The sequence below is a fragment of the Coregonus clupeaformis genome, chromosome 23, assembly GCF_020615455.1.
Source record: "Coregonus clupeaformis isolate EN_2021a chromosome 23, ASM2061545v1, whole genome shotgun sequence".
NCBI lineage: Eukaryota > Metazoa > Chordata > Actinopteri > Salmoniformes > Salmonidae > Coregonus > Coregonus clupeaformis.
The window spans coordinates 9,464,526-9,486,307 of record NC_059214.1 but is presented as its reverse complement, the minus strand read 5'-3'; the positions used below and the strand labels follow the sequence as shown (position 1 = coordinate 9,486,307).

The 21,782-nt window shown below is 44.2% G+C and overlaps 1 protein-coding gene and 2 pseudogenes across 1 annotated transcript; 1 reads left to right on the top strand and 2 right to left on the bottom strand.

The window, feature by feature from the left end:
• Positions 1-396: 396 nt before the first annotated feature.
• LOC121536597 (histone H3-like) lies at positions 397-735 on the bottom strand. Its single transcript, XM_041843992.1, has one exon. The coding sequence runs from the start codon at positions 733-735 to the stop codon at positions 397-399; it is 339 nt and encodes a 112-aa protein (XP_041699926.1).
• Positions 736-3,737: 3,002 nt separating this feature from the next.
• LOC121536407 lies at positions 3,738-4,108 on the top strand (annotated as a pseudogene).
• Positions 4,109-12,363: 8,255 nt separating this feature from the next.
• On the bottom strand, positions 12,364-12,818 carry LOC121536408 (annotated as a pseudogene).
• Between the last annotated feature and the right edge of the window lie 8,964 nt (positions 12,819-21,782).

Genomic DNA, 21,782 nt, shown 5'->3' with positions numbered 1-21,782 from the left:
ACTATTGTAGATAATCCATTTGGATTGATGCCTTTTATTTCAACGCCTCAGGCAAGTAAAACGTGCAACACGTAGCTTTTAGACAGGTTAGTTAACAACATACATGGTGAGAAATGTAGATGTGCGCATATATAATAATAATATGCCATTTAGCAGACGCTTTTATCCAAAGCGACGTACAGTCATGTACGCATACATGTTTAAGTATGGGTGGTCCCAGGGATGGAACCCACTACCCTGTTGTTACAAGCGCCATGCTCTACCAATTGAGCTACAGAGGACCACGTATAAATAGATCAATTGTGCCTTTTTGATGGAAATATTGAGGTGGGATTTTGGAGATCAGGTCATAATTTACGCGCGCTCTCTGCAAATAAGGCGGGCCAGCTGGATGTCCTAGGGCACGATATGCACCCTCTTTGCGTGGATGGCACACAGTTTGGTGTCCTCGAACAGACCGACCAGGTAAGCCTCGCTGGCCTCCTGCAGGGCCATCACGGCGGAGCTCTGGAAGCGCAGGTTGGTCTTGAAGAACAGGGCGATTTTTCTCCCCAGGCGCTGGAAGGGCACATTGCGGATGAGCAGCTCAGTGGAGCTTTGGTAACGACAGATCTCTCTGAGACACGGTGCCGGGCCTGTAACGGGGAGGCTCTCCTGCGCAGCCTTGGTGGCGAGCTGCATCCTGTAGGCTTTGCCACGGGTGGATTTGCGAGCGGTTTGCTTGGTTCTGGCCATGGCGCTAGCTTCCTTCTTAGACAGTCGGAATATAGCCTCAAAATGCCCATGTGAAATGTATAACGCCGGCAGTGGCATCTGCTGATTGGACACCATCTCCCCACCACCCCGATTGGCCCGTTGCGGAGGCCTCCTCTGTTGGCTATCGGAAGGGATGCTTTGCTTCTTTTTTTTTTTGACCGCGCACCCAAAACAGTACACTGCGCGCCCAAAACAATACACTGCGCGCCCAAAAAACACACTGTACGCCAAAAAACAATACACTTTGCGTGCGCCCGCAATAATACACTGCGCGCCCAAAACAATAGAACACTGCCGGCCTTTACACGCAATAATAAAGTCAAGAGTGAAATCTTGTGTTATAATTTAATGCTAGCCTGCTATGGCAAACGAGGCCAATAGTACACAGCGCGGATGCAACTGCACACTGCGCGCAGGCAAAAGCACAATGTGCGCGCAACAGTACACTGCCGGCCCTTTATGCGCAATAATAGTCGCTGAAGTCAAGAGTGAAATCTTATGTTCTAATCTATGGCAAACGATGCCAATAGTCCACTGCGCGCAGGCATTAGGACACTGCCGCGCGATAATATTCGCCAAAGTCAAGAGTGAAATCTTTTGTTCTAATCACCACATGTTCAATAATGGCATTTCCCCCCTTTATTCAAATTACAACCTCTCACTTTCAGTTATTTGAAATGAAATAATCTCTCAAATATCACTATATCTAAAACAAGCCATAGAAAGTTGGTTGCAATTTCAATTAAATCATCCAGAAACGACAGAACAAACTCAAATACACTAATAGGAGAAAATATATATTTATTGATATTGTATGTTGTATAGCCTTACTTGTTGGTATCTCAGACGACCAGAACCTTAATAATAATCACCATACTTACTTCACATAGCACGGACATATAGTAGACTACTGACACTCACTCCTATGGAATGGGTATGGGGACTGGACACGCCGGGACCCAGACTCTACTGTTGTCGATGACACATATTAATGTCGCGTTCAGGGTGCTATCAGAGTTATCGGAAATACCTAGTTCCGACTGGGAAGTTTCACTTGAATGACCCTCCAAGTAGGAATTACAAGTGAGAAATAGTGAAAATGTTGTTGCAAATCTTATTGGTTTAAGAATTGTTCCGACTTCAAAACCACTTTAACACAATCATGTGGGAGTTACAACTTCCCATTTTCCACGAGAATGTGAAGTTGGCATAATACAGCATTCAAGTGCTAGTCGGTACTAGGAAACGGACATTTCTGACTTGCTAACTGGTTGAACGCGTTACAATAGCCTAAGTATATAATATGATTGACATAACCACAATAGAAAGGCCTTGGAAGTGCCATAAGTGAAAGCCGACATATTTCATTATTTTTACATTAACCTCTTTAACATGTATTAAATGAATAATGAAGAAAATGGTGTAATTTAGACTCTACGAAATATGAAATGCATTATGAAGAAAATCGTGTACTGTTGCCTACACGGAAAAGGGGCCTTTCTGACCAAAAGTGCACCAGTATCCCAAAGAATTAATCGAAATCGAGCATAGAAAACAGCGTTAGCATTAATAAAACAATTTTTCCCACGAATTAAGTTGTACGTAAATGTGTGTATTTTCTCACAAATGATGTTCAGAAAATCTCAAACAGTACATAGGCATACAACTACAATGTTTGAAATATTATTAAATAAAGACAACATTTCTGTATATTCATAACGTTTAATTAGCCATAATAAAGAAAATAAAGAAAAATAGGCTATCCGTTTATGGTTGTTGTGTGTAGCCTACTGGTTAAATTGGTGTCTTTTCGCACGAATTAAGTAGCATATAAATTTGTGTCTTTTCACACAGAAATGCACGAAATCTGCTGAAATACATTATGCTACCTGTGGTTTTCTCGAGCACGGTTATATGTCAGACATTTAAACCGCGACGGATAGCGGAAAGCAAACCCCGTATTGAGTCAATACTGTCATCGATTGGTAAACATAATCCTTAACGTAAATATCCCAGGTTAATACACAACGATTTTCCTTACATGTTGTGCTAGGTCCTGCAGGACATCACCCCCTTCATCTTGCTGGAAAAAAAATAACACACAAACACAGACATTTTTCAATGTTGGGAACAAATTTTACATGAACATTTAAATCAAGATGGATTAAGAGATGCCCAGGCTGATGCGCAAAGGCAACTACGCCGAGCGTGTGGGTGCTGTCGCACCAGTCTACCTGGCTGCCGTGCTCGAGTGCCTGACTGCTGAGATCCTGGAGTTGGCCGGAGACATTGCCCGTGCAAACAAGAAGCCTCACATCATTCCCCATTACCTACTCCCCAAGAAGACCGTCAAAGCCAAGTAAATTCGCTACTGAGGCTTCAACTTGACAACTCAACCTCCAAAGGCTATTTTAAGAGCCAACCAATTGAGTGGGTGTATACACAATTATGTCGACTATTTCTTACATACATGCCACTATATCATGTTCCCACATGAGGCCATGAATGAACAATAACACCTACTAGGCCTCGTTTGCCATAGCAGGCAAGCATTAGATTAGAACACAAGATTTCACTCTGGACTTTGGAGACTATTATTCCGCATAAAGGGCCGTCAGTGTGCTGTTGCGCGCGCACAGTGTGCTTTTGCCGGCGCGCAGTGTGTAGTTGTGTGCAGGCAGTGTACCATTGGCCTCGTTTGCCATAACAGGCTACCATTAAAATATAACACAAGATTTCACTCTTGACTTTGACGACTATTATTGTGCGCAAAGGGCCAGCAGTGTGCTATTGTACGCACGCGCTTAGTGGACTATTGTTTTGGGCGCCCAGTGTATTGTGTTGGGCGCGCGGTCCTAAAAAAAAGAAGCAAAGCATCCCTTCCAGTAACCGACAGAGGAGTCCTCCGCAATGGGCCAATCGGGGTGGTGGGGAGATGGTGTCCAATCAGCAGATGCCACTGCCGGCTTTATACATTTCACATGGGCATTTCGAGGCTATACTCCGACTGCAAATCCAGCCTTGGCAAAGCCTACAGGAAGCAGCTCAACGCCAAGTCTGCGCGCAGGAGCGCCTCCCAGTTACAGGCCCGGCACCGTGTCTCAGAGAGATCCGTCATTACCAAAGGGCCACTGAGCTGCTCATCCGCATTGTGCCCTTCCAGCGCCTGTGGAGAAAAATCGCCGACCTGCGTTTCCAGAGCTCCACCGTGATGGCCCTGCAGGAGGCTAGCGAGACTTACCTGATCGGTCTGTTCGAGGACACCAAACTGTGTGCCATCCACGTAAAGAGGGTGACCATCGTGTCCTAGGACATCCAGCTGGCCTGCCTTATTCACAGAGAGCGCGCGTAAATTATGACTTGATCTCCAAAATCCCACCTCCATATTTCCATCAAAAAGGCACAATTGATATATTTATTCGTGGTCCTCTGTAGCTAAATTGGTAGAGCATAGCGCTTGTAATGCCAGGGTAGTGGGTTCGATCCCCGGGACGTAAAAATGTATGCGCACATGACTGTATGTCGCTTTGGATAAAAGCGTCTGTTAAATGGCTTATTATATACGCGCACCTCTACATTTCTCACCATGTATGTTGTTAACTAACCCGTCTAAAAGCTACGTATTGCATGTTTTACTTGCCTGAGGCGTTGAAATAAAAGGCACCTGCTGGACCAGAAGTCATGTGGCCAACACTCTGCTTAAAATCATTAAGAGCTGTAAGGAGTCCATCAACTAACTGGTCAGTCAAGTCATATAGGGAGGGATTTCATGGCCACCTGCTGGAGCAGAAGTAATGTCTGCCAACACTGGCCTTAAAATCATTAGGAGCTATAAGGAATAAGTCAACTCATCATTCAAGTAATATAGGGAGGGATCTTAGCACCACCTGCTGGATCAGAAGTACTCTTCACCGTAGGCTCAGAGAGCCATCATCTCTCAACTGGTGCAATTTTCATAAGTATTTGGTTAAAAAAAATACAACAACAGCTCATCATATAGGCAGTGGTTTCAAAACTCTAAGCACATGTTCAAGTAGAGCACACCAAATCATACAGGTACTTGTTCACCACACTGAATCAGTGTTTAATCTAGAAATACATGCTTTGCATTGCAATACATGTTCTTGTAAAGTCATTGCTTTCCACAATGCAATGCTCACATCACTTTCCTTGTGATATTGTTGTTCATTTGTTCAAATGTATTTGACTATGACCTAATCCGACTGCTCTGAATTCATAATCACTTCACGGTTTGGTGTTAACCTACCGATTTTCAACTGCTTTGCCTATTGCAGATTAGGAACACTGTCATGAAAATGTATGGTTGGGAAGTCTAAAATGAGGGTAACTCCCCTTAAGGTAAATGTCTGTGTTCTGAGTGGCAAAAAAAACAACAATGTTTTATAACATTTAGATATGTGCATACTGGCTGTCCTTAGGCAAACGCATTTAGAAGGGAAAGAAGTGGAACCAATTAATACTTTTCTTGCTCTTCAATCAAAACAAAACCTTCACAAAGTGGTGCGTTTTGCCCCAAAATGACCCCTGAGGATTAGTGTGTTCTCATTTGCCAGTAATTGACCCTGACATACTCCCTTTAAATTGTACTATTTTACTCAAATATATACTGTAATGTACTACTATTATGATGATGACTATTATGATTTTACTTCATGGTAAGTAGAGCAAAATGCTGAAATTGACAAGATCAGAGACTCGTTCGTTCCTTTTTTCAAACTCCCCGATGGTAGATGGCGCTGATGAGTGCCACTGAACCATATGCGCTGCACCCCGAAGTTAGTGACAGAAGAAGAGATACTGTTGCTGCGAAAGACAAAAACGGTCACTACCTCAAGAAGTCTGATAATAAGCTGAGCTGAGACTAGGTATGTAACAATGAAATGTCGTCCAATTGAGTACTCACTCTCTTAAACTTTAAATCTTGAAGCAAATTATTTGTTTGTGCGTGTGAACATGATTTAGTGTGGTGAATGTATTCCAAATAATTTAACATAAATACAGTAAATGATGCGCAAAAATCAGCCGCTTTTGCAAGTCAAATCTATGCTGGACAAATGCGCATTATTTTAATGACAGTTTTTTGATTACATGTTTTGTCTGCGCATTTGTTGGGTCGCATGTGACCGATGGTAAGCGAGCTCTCGTTTGGTCATGTGTTACTAGCTAACGTAGCCTAGACTAGCTAGCTAGCTAGCTAGCTAACTTGTAGCTAATTTCCCCCTAACCTCTGACACTCTCTAGCGGTTGGAGGACTAAATCACCTCGAGCTCAACATTTTAAAATGGAACTGGAAAATGGTACGTTTTGCTGTTAACGACACCCTTCTAGCTAGCTGACCACCGATTTGAGGTGAAAGCTAGTGCGACTTTCATTTGGTGACGTCACTTGCTCTATGAACTGGAAGTAGTTACTTTGAGAGCATCGCAGATGGTGTGGAATGCCTGGCGAGGTATGTAGAGGGTTCCTGGTTCGAAAACAGGTAGGGACAGTGAGTAAAGCTTTCGCAGTGGGGCTATATACCTAGATTACTATGTGGATTGAGAAATGTGAAAGGTTGAATTAGATAGCTTAAATAGAAGTATTCTGGAAAGGTCTATGAAACTATGTTATAAGGACACCATGCGCCTCCCCCATAATGTAGGAAGGAGCAGGAGAGGGGGGGGATGTGAGAGACAGTACATAGTTCAGATGGTAGGAATGTCATTAAGTGTATACTGATCAACAATATCAAGCATTTGTTTTATTAATTAGGGCCTAATCAGAGAGAACAGTTAAAGAAATTGAATAGCGAACTGAAATGGGTTAGCGGGAAAATATAAATAGTTGGTACAACAATAATTTATTTTGGTTACGGGGAAGCAAGTGGCATTGGCTGTTGTGCTGGGGAAATAGCGCCAGCCTGTGGTGGGTTCTGGATTTGTTATAAATACATTTATATTTTAAACTAAAGTGATGGAATAGACTACAATTATAACATCAGAAAAAGGGCACAATATAATTTGTAAGTTATTATAATTATTATTGATAGTTATTGCAGTTATTATCATTGATTCAGTAATGATAGAAGGGTAGAGAGGAAATAGGCAGGAAGAGCTAGAGAAAGTAAACACAGAGAGTTTTAGCACAGGGAGTTGAAGAGATTAGAAGACTATAATAAGCCAGGGAGAGTGGTTAGATGATGAGGAATGGGATGACCAGTACCCTTTGATAGCCTTGCCGAACCCAAGGGCTGGGGAGGAGCATGCACCAGACACACTGGATGTATATAGGGCGTGGACACAGCGAGATGTAGTAAGAGCAATAGAGGGTGTAGTGCACCCTAAGAGAGGAGAGGGGTCAGAGGAACCCATTGATACGGGGTGGGAAGTGTTTGAATTGGAAACAATTGAATTGGCTCTGCAGCAAGAACAGAAACCATACCTCACCTTAACAATATTAGGGAAAAATATTAAATTCTTTTGTGACACAGGGGCATGTCGAACAGCAATCTGTGTAGCCGACATACCCAAAATAATTAGAATTAAGGGGGAGAAAAATCATGGTACGCTCGGCCTCGGGCTATCAATTTATGGAGCGATTATCAGCCCCTGTGACTTTACAACATGAAGATTCAGGGGGAGAGGTATGCATACCTGTACTGGTATCAAGCCGGTGGCCTCATTAAAGACTACCATGTGGGGCCAATAAAGCATTTTCACCCATGAATATTCGATCACGTGTGTGTGTGTGTGTGTGTGTGTGTGTGAGAGAGAGGGAGAGAATGTTCACTGCAATCTGATAACAAATAAGGGCATGTCGTAATCCAGGTGGAATAAAATGTGTTCCCCACATTGACAGAATGTCTGTATTTGTGTCTTATTTATTTTACAGGAAGCTGAGTGGGGTCATTTCCTGCAAGACCTTGCGTAACATGTAAAGGAAATCTATGCGATCAACAAGGAGGGTGCCGTGGCGAGTGACAGCCCTCAAGAACAAATGACTGTCTTAAGCAGAATGACAGGCCTGAGGACAATTGTCATAGACTGAATGTCAGGGTTACTTTGTAACACCTTCGTAGTTAAACGCTGAGGTGCCTTTGGAACTCTTCTCTCCCTTCATTTTTTCTGGTAGCAGGTCAGGAACGGTGTCCTCTACCACAGGCCCGCTTGTTGTTGGTGAAGCCGCCTGGGGCACAGAATCTGTGCTGGGACCAACCTCTGCCTACTGGGGGATGGTCACCGAGAGGCGGGGCTCGAGCACATTGCGGTCTGGGACCCCGTCCCCGATGGGCCCGTGGCGGTTCTATAGGCTAAAGAGGTTAGAGGGTAAGGAAGACACGTTTATTCTGCAAGGTGTGTTTTAAAGGGTCACTGCCACGGTATTTTCCATTGTGTTTTGTATACAAAAGATACAAAATAGGTGTTTTTAATGAAGGATGTCATTGTAAAATGTAATGTCTATTTTGTTCCCATACAGTTGCGGTTTGAAATTCCGATTTTTGAATCCGTTGTACCATTTTAAGGTTTCATCAAGGTACACACCTTTCACCACTGGTATTTTGACAATTCTACCATCAATCAATCAATGAAGTGGATTTATAAAGCCCTTTCTACATCAAAAGATGTCACAAAGTGCTATACAGAAACCCAGCCTAAAACCCCACACAGCAAGCGATGCAGATGTAGAAGCGCGGTGGCTAGGAAAAACTCCCTAGAAAGGCACAAACCTAGAGAACAACCAGGCTCTGAGGGGTGGCCGGTGCCCTTCTGCCTGTTCCGGGTGGAGATTATAACAGTACGTGGCCATTAAGGGCACATTTTTCTCCAAGATGTTAAAACGTTCATAGATGACCAGCAGGGTCAAATAATAAGCACAGTGGTTGTAGAGGTTGCAACAGGTCAGTCAGTACATCAGGAGTAAATGTCACTTGGCTTTTCATAGGCGGCCATTTAGAGGTTGAAATAGCAGCAGGTGTGGTACCAGGGTCTGTCTGCACAGTATGGTTGTTATGACATCACAATGCTACCTGCATCACTGATGGTCTACTGCAAAACCTTGTAGTTTATTTTAAACAGATTTCTATTGGGAACTGTTGAAAAAAGGCGCAACTACAACATTAATGGGTTAAAGGAAAAATGACCAAAGTAATATAGGTGGCATCCATCAGCAGTGCTCGTGAACAGAGATATGTTATAGGAACAAACAAGTAAAAGTGTTTCGATTATTGGGGTTGTCACGTCTTTAATTATTTTGGCCTTGTAGGCAACATTGTAGTTTGAAAAATATCCCACAGTGCAAACACAAGCTATTTGAGCCTCCATTTCAGTAGTTATCCATGGTTACTATGAGAATATTTTGTTCCCCATGACGTCTATGGGGTTGAAGCTCCATTGTATCTCTCGTAAGTAAATGTTCTGCCCACAGAGATCTTATACTAGTTAGTGTTCTAGGTCCTATTTCTATGGTTTTGCCTACCTACAGCAATCAGGACTTACCTGCAGTGTTGTTTGCAATTCCGTAATTTGTCAACTCATAATAACACATGTTTTGCAAAACGTTGATGTTTAAATAAATGGATTCCCGGTGTCCGGATACCTTTTCTCTTAAGGGATCTGATTGAGTGAATCCAAAGTAAAAATGTGAACCTTTTCTGAGTTGGTCTAAATGAATATATCATGTAACATTGAGTACATAATAGGATGAATCATTCAGGTAAAATAACACAATGTCATGGATCTATTTGAGTTGAATCAACGTAATATAATCCTTTTTTACCTCTATCATCTTTACTCAATGTATTTGACCACATCTAAACAACTTACTCAAGCTTATCTACTCATAAAAACAAGCAAAAATATCTAATCAATAATATGACGTGTGCTTTTGTTGACTGTAATAGTTTGAGTACATTCCACAAAGTCATTTTTTACAGTGTATCTAAAGACACGTTTGTTGTGGTGATGCACTTTTTCTTTGACGTTGAACTTGCATTGAACAGACAATTCCATTTCGTTACAACCCTTTTGTAGTATGACTTAGGAATATTTGTTGATTATCCTAATGTCTATGCTTGAATAGTGATTGGTTGTTGGTGAAATATTGCTGAGAACCCATAGTTTCCTGTCCTTTTTTGACTCCCTTTAGGTACCATGGGTGAAAGCAAAACTTTGCAACATCCAATAAATGTTTGGGAAGCTCTATTTGAATAGTCAACTTCTCCTTCGGGGGGGTTCACACTGCTTTTCGGAAATGGCATTGGCCAATGCCCTACCTTCATATCCTATAGCTTTGATATAGCTGGTGCTTTTATCCCAAGTGACAACAGTGAGTCCATACCTTTTAACATGTGACCCCAGTGGGGATCCAACCCACAACTATGGTGTTGCTAGTGAAATGCGCTGAATACCTGAGCCACACAATACTGTGAAATGCAATACAGGTGGAAGGTGTGTGTGATTGCCATCCCCATGAGCGTGCCACCCTCCTCCAGGCCACGGATGAGGCATGCAATGACATCAAATCCACACCTATGGCAAAATGCTCAAGACAGGATTGATGCAAACTAGTGCCTGCTAAACGTTCGGTTTGTTTCATTCATTCCATTTGTGTCGTTTGATTACAGGACATCTATGTTGTAATTATCTAAAGAATACATGGACTTTTTCCGTCAATGATTGTGACATGTCTTCAATGACGACACAGGGGATAAGAAAGATGGAAATGTGATTTCCACAGTGTAATTGACAGACTGTAGCATGTTACATTCAAAGAGCAATTTAGAAACATTTGTTTTGCTATTAGATTCATAATGGTCACCTGGGACAAGTAATTAGTGAAAACCAGAGTTCAGCGGTTGGCATTAAAGCGATAGAACCAAGTCATCCTAATAGGCTAGTATTAGCCTAAAGCAGGGTTTCCCAAACTCGGGCCACGTTTTGGGAGTTTTTGCCCTAGCACTACACAGCTGCTTCAAATAATCAACTCATCATCAAGCTGGGAGTATTAGAATAAGCTGTGGAGTGCTAGGGCAAAACGCGCACCCCTTGGGGACCCCAGGACCGCGTTTGGGAAACGCTGGGCTAAAGAGCTAATACTAAAAGGGACTCCCCATGATGTGCGCACACATGGGCAGTACCTGAGTTGATCCACAAGATGTCCTCCGTGCTCCACTGTAAAGTTTTGGCCTCTGCATGAGTCTCTCAGCAGCACTGCAACATGGGACTTTCAAAGTCAGTTGGCATGCAATGTTTTTTCTTGACTGCATGCAAGGCTATTACACACAGCTAATAGTGTCAATTATTCATCTGAACACAATTCTTGTTACTATTCGGCCTATATTATCACTCGTTTCTTTTCCCCCTCCTTTGTAAAGCATTTTACTGTGCTAAAATAGTCCAAAGGAAGTGGATGATGCCAGATGGTTGTATATACACACACAAACATTGAAGCTAGACTTCAAGCAACTAAAAGGTGCAATACGTAGCTTTTAGACGTGTTAGTGAACAACATACATGGTGGGTAATGTAGAGGTGCGTGTATACATGGAACAATTACAGGACATCTATGTCGTAATTATCTGAGGAATACATGGACTTTTTCCGTCAATGATTGTGACATGTCTTCAATGACGTCACAGGGGATAAGAAAGATGGAAATGTGATTTCCACAGTGTAATTGACAGACTGTAGCATGTTACATTCAAAGAGCAATTTAGAAACATTTGTTTTGCTATTAGATTCATAATGGTCACCTGGGACAAGTAATTAGTGAAAACCAGAGTTCAGCGGTTGGCATTAAAGCGATTGAACCAAGTCATCCTAATAGGCTAGTATTAGCCTAAAGCAGGGTTTCCCAAACTCGGTCCACGTTTTGGGAATTTTTGCCCTAGCACTACACAGCTGATTCAAATAATCAACTCATTATCAAGCTGGGAGTATTAGAATCAGCTGTGGAGTGCTAGGGCAAAACGCGCACCCCTTGGGGACCCCAGGACCGCGTTTGGGAAACGCTGGGCTAAAGAGCTAAAACTAAAAGGGACTCCCCATGATGTGCGCACACATGGGCAGTACCCAAGTTGAACCACTAGATGTCCTCCGTGCTCCACTGTAAAGTTTTGGCCTCTGCATGAGTCTCTCAGCAGCACTGCAACATGGGACTTTTAAAGTCAGTTGGCATGCAATGTTTTTTCCTGACTGCATGCAAGGCTATTACACACAACTAATAGTGTCAAATATTCATCCGAACATAATTCTTGTTACTATTCGGCCTATATTATCACTCGTTTCTTTTTCCCCTCCTTTGTAAAGCATTTTACTGTGCTACTATAGTCCAAAGGAAGTGGATGATGCTAGATGGTTGTGTATATACACACACAAACATTGAAGCTAGACTTCAGGCAACTAAAAGGTGCAATACGTAGCTTTTAGACGTGTTAGTGAACAACATACATGGTGGGTAATGTAGAGGTGCGTGTATACTGGATAAGAGCGTCTGCTAAATGACGTAAATGTAAATGTATACATGGAACAATTGTGACTTTTTGATGGAAATATGGAGGTGGTCCTTAAAAGAGCCTTTGGGGGATTTTGGAGATCAGGTCATCCTCATTTATGCGCGCTCTCCGCGAATACGGCGGGCCAGCTGGATGTCCTTGGGCATGATGGTCAACTGCTTGGCGTGGATGGTGCACAGGTTGGTGTCCTCGAACAGGCCGAACAGGTTAGCCTCGCTAGCCTCCTGCAGGGCCATCACGGCGGAGCTCTGGAAGCGCAGGTCGGTCTTGAAGTCCTGGGCGATTTCTCTCACCAGGCGCTGGAAGGGCAGCTTGCGTATGAGCAGCTCAGTGGACTTCTGGTAACGACGCATCTCTTTCAGAACCACGGTGCCGGGCTGTAACGGTGAGGCTTCTTCACACCGCCGGTGGCCGGGGCGCTCTTGCCAGCAGCCTTAGTGGCGAGCTGCTTCCTGGGGGCTTTGCCACCAGTGGATTTGCGAGCTGTTTGCTTGGTTCTGATTGAAAGGTTTTTATTAAAATCGTACAAAAACCATACATCATAAATCATTTCATTTCCATATAATATTTGCATCACGCCACACCATACTCACTCCTGTATCCTCTCACCTTCCTCTTTCCACCACCCCATCACTATTAACCAACCAACCAACAACCCCATCATAATAATAAACACTATGCCTTTTAGCAGACGCTGTACTTACCGTCATGCTTGCATACATTTTACATGTGGGCGGCCCCAGGGACCGAACCCACTACCCTGGCATTACAAGCGCCATGCTCTACCCACTGAGCCACATAGGACTACAAAAAACAAGAAAAATTCACATCATATAAACCGACCCAACCATATACCAACATAATAATCAAATTACTATGCCATTTAGCAGACGCTTTCCCGTCATGCGTACTTACATTTTACGTGGGCGGCACCGGGGACCGAACCCGCTACCATGGTATTACAAGCGCCACGCTCTACCCACTGAGCTACATAGGACTACAAAAAAAGAAAAAAGAAAGTTCACATCTTACAGTGAGGGAAAAAAATATTTGATCCCCTGCTGATTTTGTACGTTTACCCATTAACAAAGTCATGATCAGTCTATAATTTTAATGTTAGGTTTATTTGAACAGTGAGAGACAGAATAAAAACAAAAATATCCAGAAAAACGCATGTCAAAAATGTTATAAATTGATTTGCATTTTAATGAGGGAAATAAGTATTTGACCCCTCTGCAAAACATGACTTAGTACTTGGTGGCAAAACCCTTGTTGGATATCACACAGGTTAGACATTCCTTGTAGTTGGCCACCAGGTTTGCACAGATCTCAGGATGGATTTTGTCCCACTCCTCTTTGCAGATCTTCTCCAAGTCATTAAGGTTTCGAGGCTGACGTTTGGCAACTCGAACCATCAGCTCCATCCACTGATTTTCTATGGGATTAAGGTCTGGAGACTGGCTAGGCCACTTCAGGACCTTAATGTGCTTCTTCTTGAGCCACTCCTTTGTTGCCTTGGAGGAAGGAGGTTCTCACCCAAGATTTGACGGTACATGGCCCCGTCCATCGTCCCTTTAATGTGGTGAAGTTGTCCTGTCCCCTTAGCAGAAAAACACCCCCAAAGCATAATGTTTCCACCTCCATGTTTGACAGTGGGGATGGTGTTCTTGGGGTCATAGGCAGCATTCCTCCTCCTCCAAACACAGCGAGTTGAGTTGATGTCAAAGAGCTCCATTTTGGTCTCATCTGACCACAACACTTTCACGCAGTTCTCCTCTGAATCATTCAGATGTTCATTGGCAAACTTCAGATGGCCCTGTATATGTGCTTTCTTGAGCAGGGGGACATTGCGGGTGCTGCAGGATTTCAGTCCTTCACAGCGTAGTGTGTTACCAATTGTTTTCTTGGTGACTATGGTCCCAGCTGCCTTGAGATCATTGACAAGATCCTCCTGTGTAGTTCTGGGCTGATTCCTCACCTATCTCATGATCATTGCAACTCCACGAGGTGAGTACTTGCATGGAGCCCCAGGCCGAGGGAGATTGACATTTACTTTGTGTTTCTTCCATTTGCGAATAATCGCACCAACTGTTGTCACCTTCTCACCAAGCTGCTTGGCGATGGTCTTGTAGCCCATTTCAGCCTTGTGTAGGTCTACAATCTGGTCCCTGACATCCTTGGAGAGCTCTTTGGTCTTTGCCATGGTGGAGATTTTGGAATCTGATTGATTGATTGCTTCTGTGGACAGGTGTCTTTTATACATGTAACAAACTGAGATTAGGAGCACTCCCTTTAAGAGTGTGCTCCTAATCTCAGCTCGTTACCTGTATAAAAGACACCTGGGAGCCATAAATCTTTCTGATTGAGAGGGGGTCAAATACTAATTTCCCTCATTAAAATGCAAATCAATTTATAACATTTTTGACATGCAATTTTCTGGATTTTTTTGTTATTCTGTCTCTCACTGTTCAAATAAACCTACCAATAAAATTATAGACTGATCATTTCTTTGTCAGTGGGCAAACGTACAAAATCAGCAGGGGATCAAATACTTTTTTCCCTCACTGTATATACCGCCACAAACAATAACTAGCTTCTTAAATACACCTCAGGGGAGCACCTTCCCTCCCCTTTTTACCCAGCCACAAAAACACACCCTCACACCTTCCTCCCTACCCCTCTATACTAAACCTAAACACCCCCCTCTACACTAACCCTAAACACCCCTTCCACCTCTCCCGAGCAGCATGCTGCCCCCACTTCTTCTCCTCTCCCTTCATCCTCATTTGAGTTTGTTCTGTCGTTTCTGGATGATTAAATTGAAATTGCAACCAACTTTCTATGGCTTGTTTTAGATATAGTGATATTCGAGAGATGATTTCATTTCAAATAACTGAAAGTGAGAGGTTATAATCTGAATAAAGGGGTAAAATGCCATTATTGAACATGTGGTGATTAGAACACAAGATTTCACTCTTGACTTTGGCGAATATTATTGCGCAACAGTGTCCAGTTGCCAGCGCGCAGTGTACTATTGGCATCGTTTGCCATAGCAGGCTGGCATTAGATTAGAACATAAGATTTCACTCTTGACTTTGGCGACTATTATTGCGCATAAAGGGCTGGCAGTTTACTGTTGCGCGCAGAGTGTGCTTTTGCCTGCGCGCAGTGTCCAGTTGCGTCCGCACAGTGTACTATTGGCCTCATTTGCCATAGCAAGCTAGCATTGATTAGAACATAAGATTTCAATCTTGACTTCGGCGACTATTATTGCGCGTAAAGGCCGGCAGTGTACTATTGTTTTGGGCGCGCAGTGTACTGTTTTGAAGCAAAGCATCCCTTCCGATAGCCGACAGAGGAGGCCTCCGCCACGGGCCAATCGGGGTGGTGGGGAGATGGTGTCCAATCAGCAGATGCCACTGCCGGCTTTATACATTTCACATGGGCATTTCGAGGCTATACTCCGACTGTCTAAGAAGGAAGCTAGCTCCATGGCCAGAACCAAGCAATCCGCTCGCAAATCCACCCATGGCAAAGCCTACAGGATGCAGCTCGCCGCCAAGGCTGCGCGCAGGAGCACCTCCCCGTTACAGTTGCCTGCGCGCAGTGTACTATTGGCATCGTTTGCCAATAGTACATTATATAATGTAATGCTAGCATTAGATAAGAACATAAGATTTCACTCTTGACTTTGGCGACTATTATTGCGCGTAAATGCCGGCATTGTACTATTGTTTTGGGCGCGCAGTGTATTATTGCGGGCGCAAGCAAAGTGTATTGTTTTGGCGCATGCGTTTCTGTATTCAGCACGGTTGAATGGACAGCGCTTGTGCTTCATCTCTACTCACGAGACTCCGTGGTGCTGAAATGTATAGCGCCTCTGCCCAGTTGGCAAGGGATATTTCCCGTTTGAGGGAATTCTGAAATGCTAAAGGCACAGTTCAGTACACCCCTCAACCAACAGACCCCAGCAACTTCAATTAGGATACTCGTTACGGTATAGGGGATGCATTCGCTTCTGATCTTGTCAATATCAGCATTTTGCTCTACTTACGGTGAAGTAAAATCATATTAGTCATCATCATAACATTAGTACATCACAGTATATGTCATCCCCCATCCTGTAATTATCACAGATACCCCTTTATTTCTGCAACATTTGTTTCAACACTTTCCCAGGATGTCCCTAGTCTTGCTCATCAAAAAATGTAATCTGTCATCTCTACTTTTTTAGTCACTGCAACAAAACGATTTTTGAGGTTCATTGATGTAATATTTTGTCATTGTGTAAAAGTTATATAGGCTATATAATGTAATGAAATCTATAAACATATTTTATATACATATACCAGTAGGGGAGCCTACAGATAAATAATGCACTTGGTTCGAGAGAAAAGTTGCAATCCGTTTTTAATAAAGTAGTACAATTTAAAGGGAGTATGTTAGGGTCAATTACTGAAAAATGTTAACACGCTAATCTTCAGGGGTCATTTTGGAGCCAAACGCAGCCCTTTTGTTTTTTTTATTTTTATTTCACCTTTATTTAACCAGGTAAACCAGTTGAGAACAAGTTCTCATTTACAACTGCGACCTGGCCAAGATAAAGCAAAGCAGTGCGATAAAAACAACAACACAGAGTTACATATGGGGTAAAACAAAACAAAGTCAAAAATACAACAGAAATACATATATATACAGTGTGTGCAAATGTAGCAAGTTATGGAGGTAAGGCAATAAATAGGCTATAGTGCAAAATAATTACAATTAGTATTAACACTGGAATGATAGATGTGCAAGAGATGATGTGCAAATAGAGATACTGGGGTACAAATGAGCAAAATAAATAACAATGTAGGGATGAGGTAGTTGGGCGGGCTAATTTCAGATGGGCTGTGTACAGGTGCAGTGATCGGTAAGGTGCTCTGACAACTGATGCTTAAAGTTAGTGAGGGAGATAAGTGTCTCCAGCTTCAGAGATTTTTGCAATTTGTTCCAGTCATTGGCAGCAGAGAACTGGAAGGAATTGCGCCAAAGGAGGTGTTGGCTTTGGGGATGACCAGTGAGATATACCTGCTGGAGCGCAGACTACGGGTGGGTGTTGCTATGGTGACCAATGAGCTAAGATAAGGCGGGGATTTGCCTAGCAGTGATTTATAGATGGCCTGGAGCCAGTGGGTTTGGCGACGAATATGTAGTGAGGACCAGCCAACAAGAGCGTACAGGTCACAGTGGTGGGTATTATATGGGGCTTTGGAGACAAAACGGATGGCACTGTGATAGACTACATCCAATTTGCTGAGTAGAGTGTTGGAGGCTATTTTGTAAATGACATCGCCAAAGTCAAGGATCGGTAGGATGGTCAGTTTTACGAGGGCATGTTTGGCAGCATGAGTGAAGGAGGCTTTGTTGCGAAATAGGAAACTGATTCTAGATTTAACTTTGGATTGGAGATTCTTAATGTGAGTCTGGAAGGAGAGTTTACAGTCTAACCAGACACCTAGATATTTGTAGTTGTCCACATACTCTAGGTCAGACCCGTCGAGAGTAGTGATTCTAGTCGGGTGGGCGGGTGCAAGCAGCGTTCGGTTGAAGAGCATGCATTTAGTTTTACTAGTGTTTAAGAGCAGTTGGAGGCTACTGAAGGAGTGTTGTATGGCATTGAAGCTCGTTTGGAGGTTTGTTAACACAGTGTCCAATGAAGGGCCAGATGTATACAAAATGGTGTCGTCTGCGTAGAGGTGGATCTGAGAGTCACCAGCAGCAAGAGCGACGTCATTGATATACACAGAGAAAAGAGTCGGCCCAAGAATTGAACCCTGTGGCACCCCCATAGAGACTGCCATAGGTCCAGACAACAGGCCCTCCGATTTGACACATTGAACTCTATCTGAGAAGTAGTTGGTGAACCAGGCAAGGCAGTCATTTGAGAAACCAAGGCTATTTAGTCTGCCAATAAGAATGCGGTGGTTGACAGAGTCGAAAGCCTTGGCCAGGTCAATGAAAACGGCTGCACAGTACTGTCTATTATCGATCGCGGTTATAATATCGTTTAGGACCTTGAGCGTGGCTGAAGTACACCCATGACCAGCTCGGAAACCGGATTGCATAGCGGAGAAGGTACGGTGGGATTCGAAATGGTCGGTGATCTGTTTGTTGACTTGGCTTTCAAAAACTTTTGAAAGGCAGGGCAGGATGGATATGGGTCTGTAACAGTTTGGATCTAGAGTGTCACCCCCTTTGGGGATGACCGTGGCAGCTTTCCAATCTCTGGGGATCTCAGACGTTACGAAAGAGAGGTTGAACAGGCTAGTAATAGGGGTTGCGACAATTTCGGCGGCTAGTTTTAGAAAGAAAGGGTCCAGATTGTCTAGCCCAGATTATTTGTAGGGGTCCAGATTTTGCAGCTCTTTCAGAACATCAGCTGTCTGGATTTGTGTGAAGGAGAAGCGGGGGGGGCATGGGCAAGTTGCAGCGGAGGGTGCAGAGCTGGTGGCCAGGGTAGTGGTAGCCAGGTGGAAAGCATGGCCAGCCGTAGCAAAATGCTTGTTGAAATTCTCGATTATTGTAGATTTATCGGTGGTGATAGTGTTTCCTAGCCTCAGTGCAGTGGGCAGCTGGGAGGAAGTGCTCTTATTTTCCATGGACTTTACAGTGTCCCAAAACTTTTTGGAGTTAGTGCTACAGGATGCAAATTTCTGTTTGAAAAAAGTTAGCCTTTGATTTCCTAACTGCTTGTGTATATTGGTTCCTAACTTCCCTGAAAAGTTGCATATCGCGGGGGCTATTTGATGCTAATGCAGTACGCCACAGGATGTTTTTGTGCTGGTCAAGGGCAGTCAAGTCTGAGGAGAACCAGGGGCTATATCTGTTCTTAGTTCTGTATTTTTGAATGGAGCATGTTTATTTAAGATTGAGAGGAAATTACTTTTAAAGAACAACCAAGCATCCTCTACTGACGGAATGAGATCTATATCCATCCAGGATACCTGGGCCAGGTCAATTAGGAAGGCCTGCTCGCTGAAGTGTTTTTGGGAGCGTTTGACAGTGATGAGGGGTGGTCGTTTGACCGCGGACCCGCTACGGACGCAGGCAATAAGGCAGTGATCGCTGAGATCCTGGTTGAAGACAGCGGAGGTGTATTTAGAGGGTAAGTTAGTCAGGATGATATCTATGAGGGTACCCATGTTTACGGATTTAGGGTTGTACCTGGTAGGTTCGTTGATAATTTGTGTGAGATTGAGGGCATCTAGTTTAGATTGTAGGATGGCCGGGGTGTTAAGCATATCCCAATTTAGGGTCACCAAGCAGTACGAACTCTGAGGATAGATGGGGGGCAATCAATTCACATATGGTGTCCAGGGCACAGCTGGGGGGCTGAGGGGGTCTGTAGCAAGCGGCAACAGTGAGAGATTTATTTCTGGAAAGGTGGATTTTTAGAAGTAGATGCTCAAACTGTTTGGGCACAGACCTGGATAGTATGATAGAGCTCTGCAGGCTATCTCTACAGTAGATTGCAACTCCACCACCTTTGGCAGTTCTATCTAGACGGAAAATGTTATAGTTGGGGATGGAAATTTCAGAATTTTTGGTGGCCTTCCTAAGCCAGGATTCAGACACTGCTAGAACATCAGGGTTGGCGGAGTGTGCTAACGCAGTGAATAACTCTAACTTAGGAAGGAGGCTTCTGATATTTATGTGCAGAAAACCAAGACTTTTACGGTTACAGAAGTCAACAAATGATAGCTCCTGGGGAGTAGGAGTGATACTGGGGGCTGCAGGGCCTGGGTTAACCTCTACATCACCAGAGGAACAGAGGAGGACTAGAATAAGGATACAACTAAAGGCTTTAAGAACTGGTCTTCTAGTGCGCTGGGTACATAGAATAAAGGGGGCAGTTCTCCGGGTGTTGTAGGAAAGATTCAGGGCATTATGTACAGAAAAGGATATGGAAGGATATGAGTACAGTTCAGGTAACCCTAAGCGTTGGGTAACAATGAAAGAGATAGCGTCACTGGAGGCACCGATTGAGCCGATTGAGCCAGTCTCGGCGTGTATGGGGGGTGGAACAAAGGAACTATTTGAGGCAGTTTGAGAGGGACTAGGGGTTCTACAGTGAAATTGTATAATAAGAACTAACCCAAACAGCAATAGGCAAGGCATAATTGACATGGGAGAGAGGCATAAAGCAGTCACAGGTGTTATTAGAGTTGAAGACCAAAAAAAGTATTAATTTGGCCCACTTCTTTCCCCTGAGGATAGCCAGTATGCACATATCGGCCCGGCCTGTTCCTGCTACTCGCACCAAGCCAGGGGTGCGAGTCGTCACATATAAGAGCGTCTGCTAAATGACTAAAATGTAAAAATGTAAATGTAATATCTAAATCTTACGAAACATAGTTTTTTTTGGTGCAGTCAGAAAATAGACATTTGCCTTAAGGGGTGCGTTTTCCCCCCAAGTTACCCTCATTTTATACTTCACAAACATACATTTTCATGATGTAGTGTTTGTCACACCCTGGCTCAGGGACTCTATATGTTGAGCCAGGGTGTGTTCATTCTATGTGTTGTATTTCTTTGTTGGGAGTTCTAGTTTGTTTATTTCTTTGTTGGCCTGAGTGACTCCCAATCAGAGGCAACGAGTGTCAGCTGTGGCTGGTTGTCTCTGATTGGGAGCCATATTTAAACTGTCGGTTTTCCCTTAGTGTTTGTGGGATCTTGTTCCAGTTGGTTGTGTTTAGACTTAGGACGTCACGGTATCGTTTGTTGTTTTGTTATTCGTGTGTGCACTTTAATTAAATAAAGTACGTTCGCTCAACACGCTGCGCCTTGGTCTACTCGATATGACGATCGTGACAGAAGATCCCACCATACAAGGACCAAGCAGCGTGTCCAGGAGCAGGCAGCCTGGACGTGGGAGCAGATTTTGGACGGGCAGGGGTCCTGGACCTGGGAGGAAATCCTTGCCGGGATGGATCGCCGGCTATGGAGTGAGACAGTAGTGGCGCGACGGAGAGAGGAGCAACGGCGTGATCAGTGTCGTCGTCGGACGGTCGAGAGGCAACCCCAAAAAAAATTTAGGGGGGGGCACAGGGCATGGACGACGGGGCTGACGGAGGCAGACAAGGGGCGTATTCAGAAGGCCACCAGGTTACGGGGGTCACTGGTAAAGGAAGGGAAGGAAGGTTTGAGGTACGGCGAGAGGTACTGGGGTGTGTTACCAGTCCGGTCCGGCCCGTTCCAGATCCCGGTATAGAGCCAGTGGTGTGTGCCCCCAGTACGGTCCAGCCTGTTCCTGCCTCTCGCACCAAGCCTACGGTGTGCGTCGCCAGCCCGGTCCGGCCTGTTCCTGCCTCTCGCACCAAGCCTACGGTGTGCGTCGCCAGCCCGGTCCGGCCTGTTCCTGCCTCTCGCACCAAGCCTACGGTGCGCGTCGCCAGCCCGGCCCGGCCTGTTCCTGCCCCTCGCACCAAGCCTACGGTGCGCGTCGCCAGCCCGGCCCGGCCTGTTCCTGCCC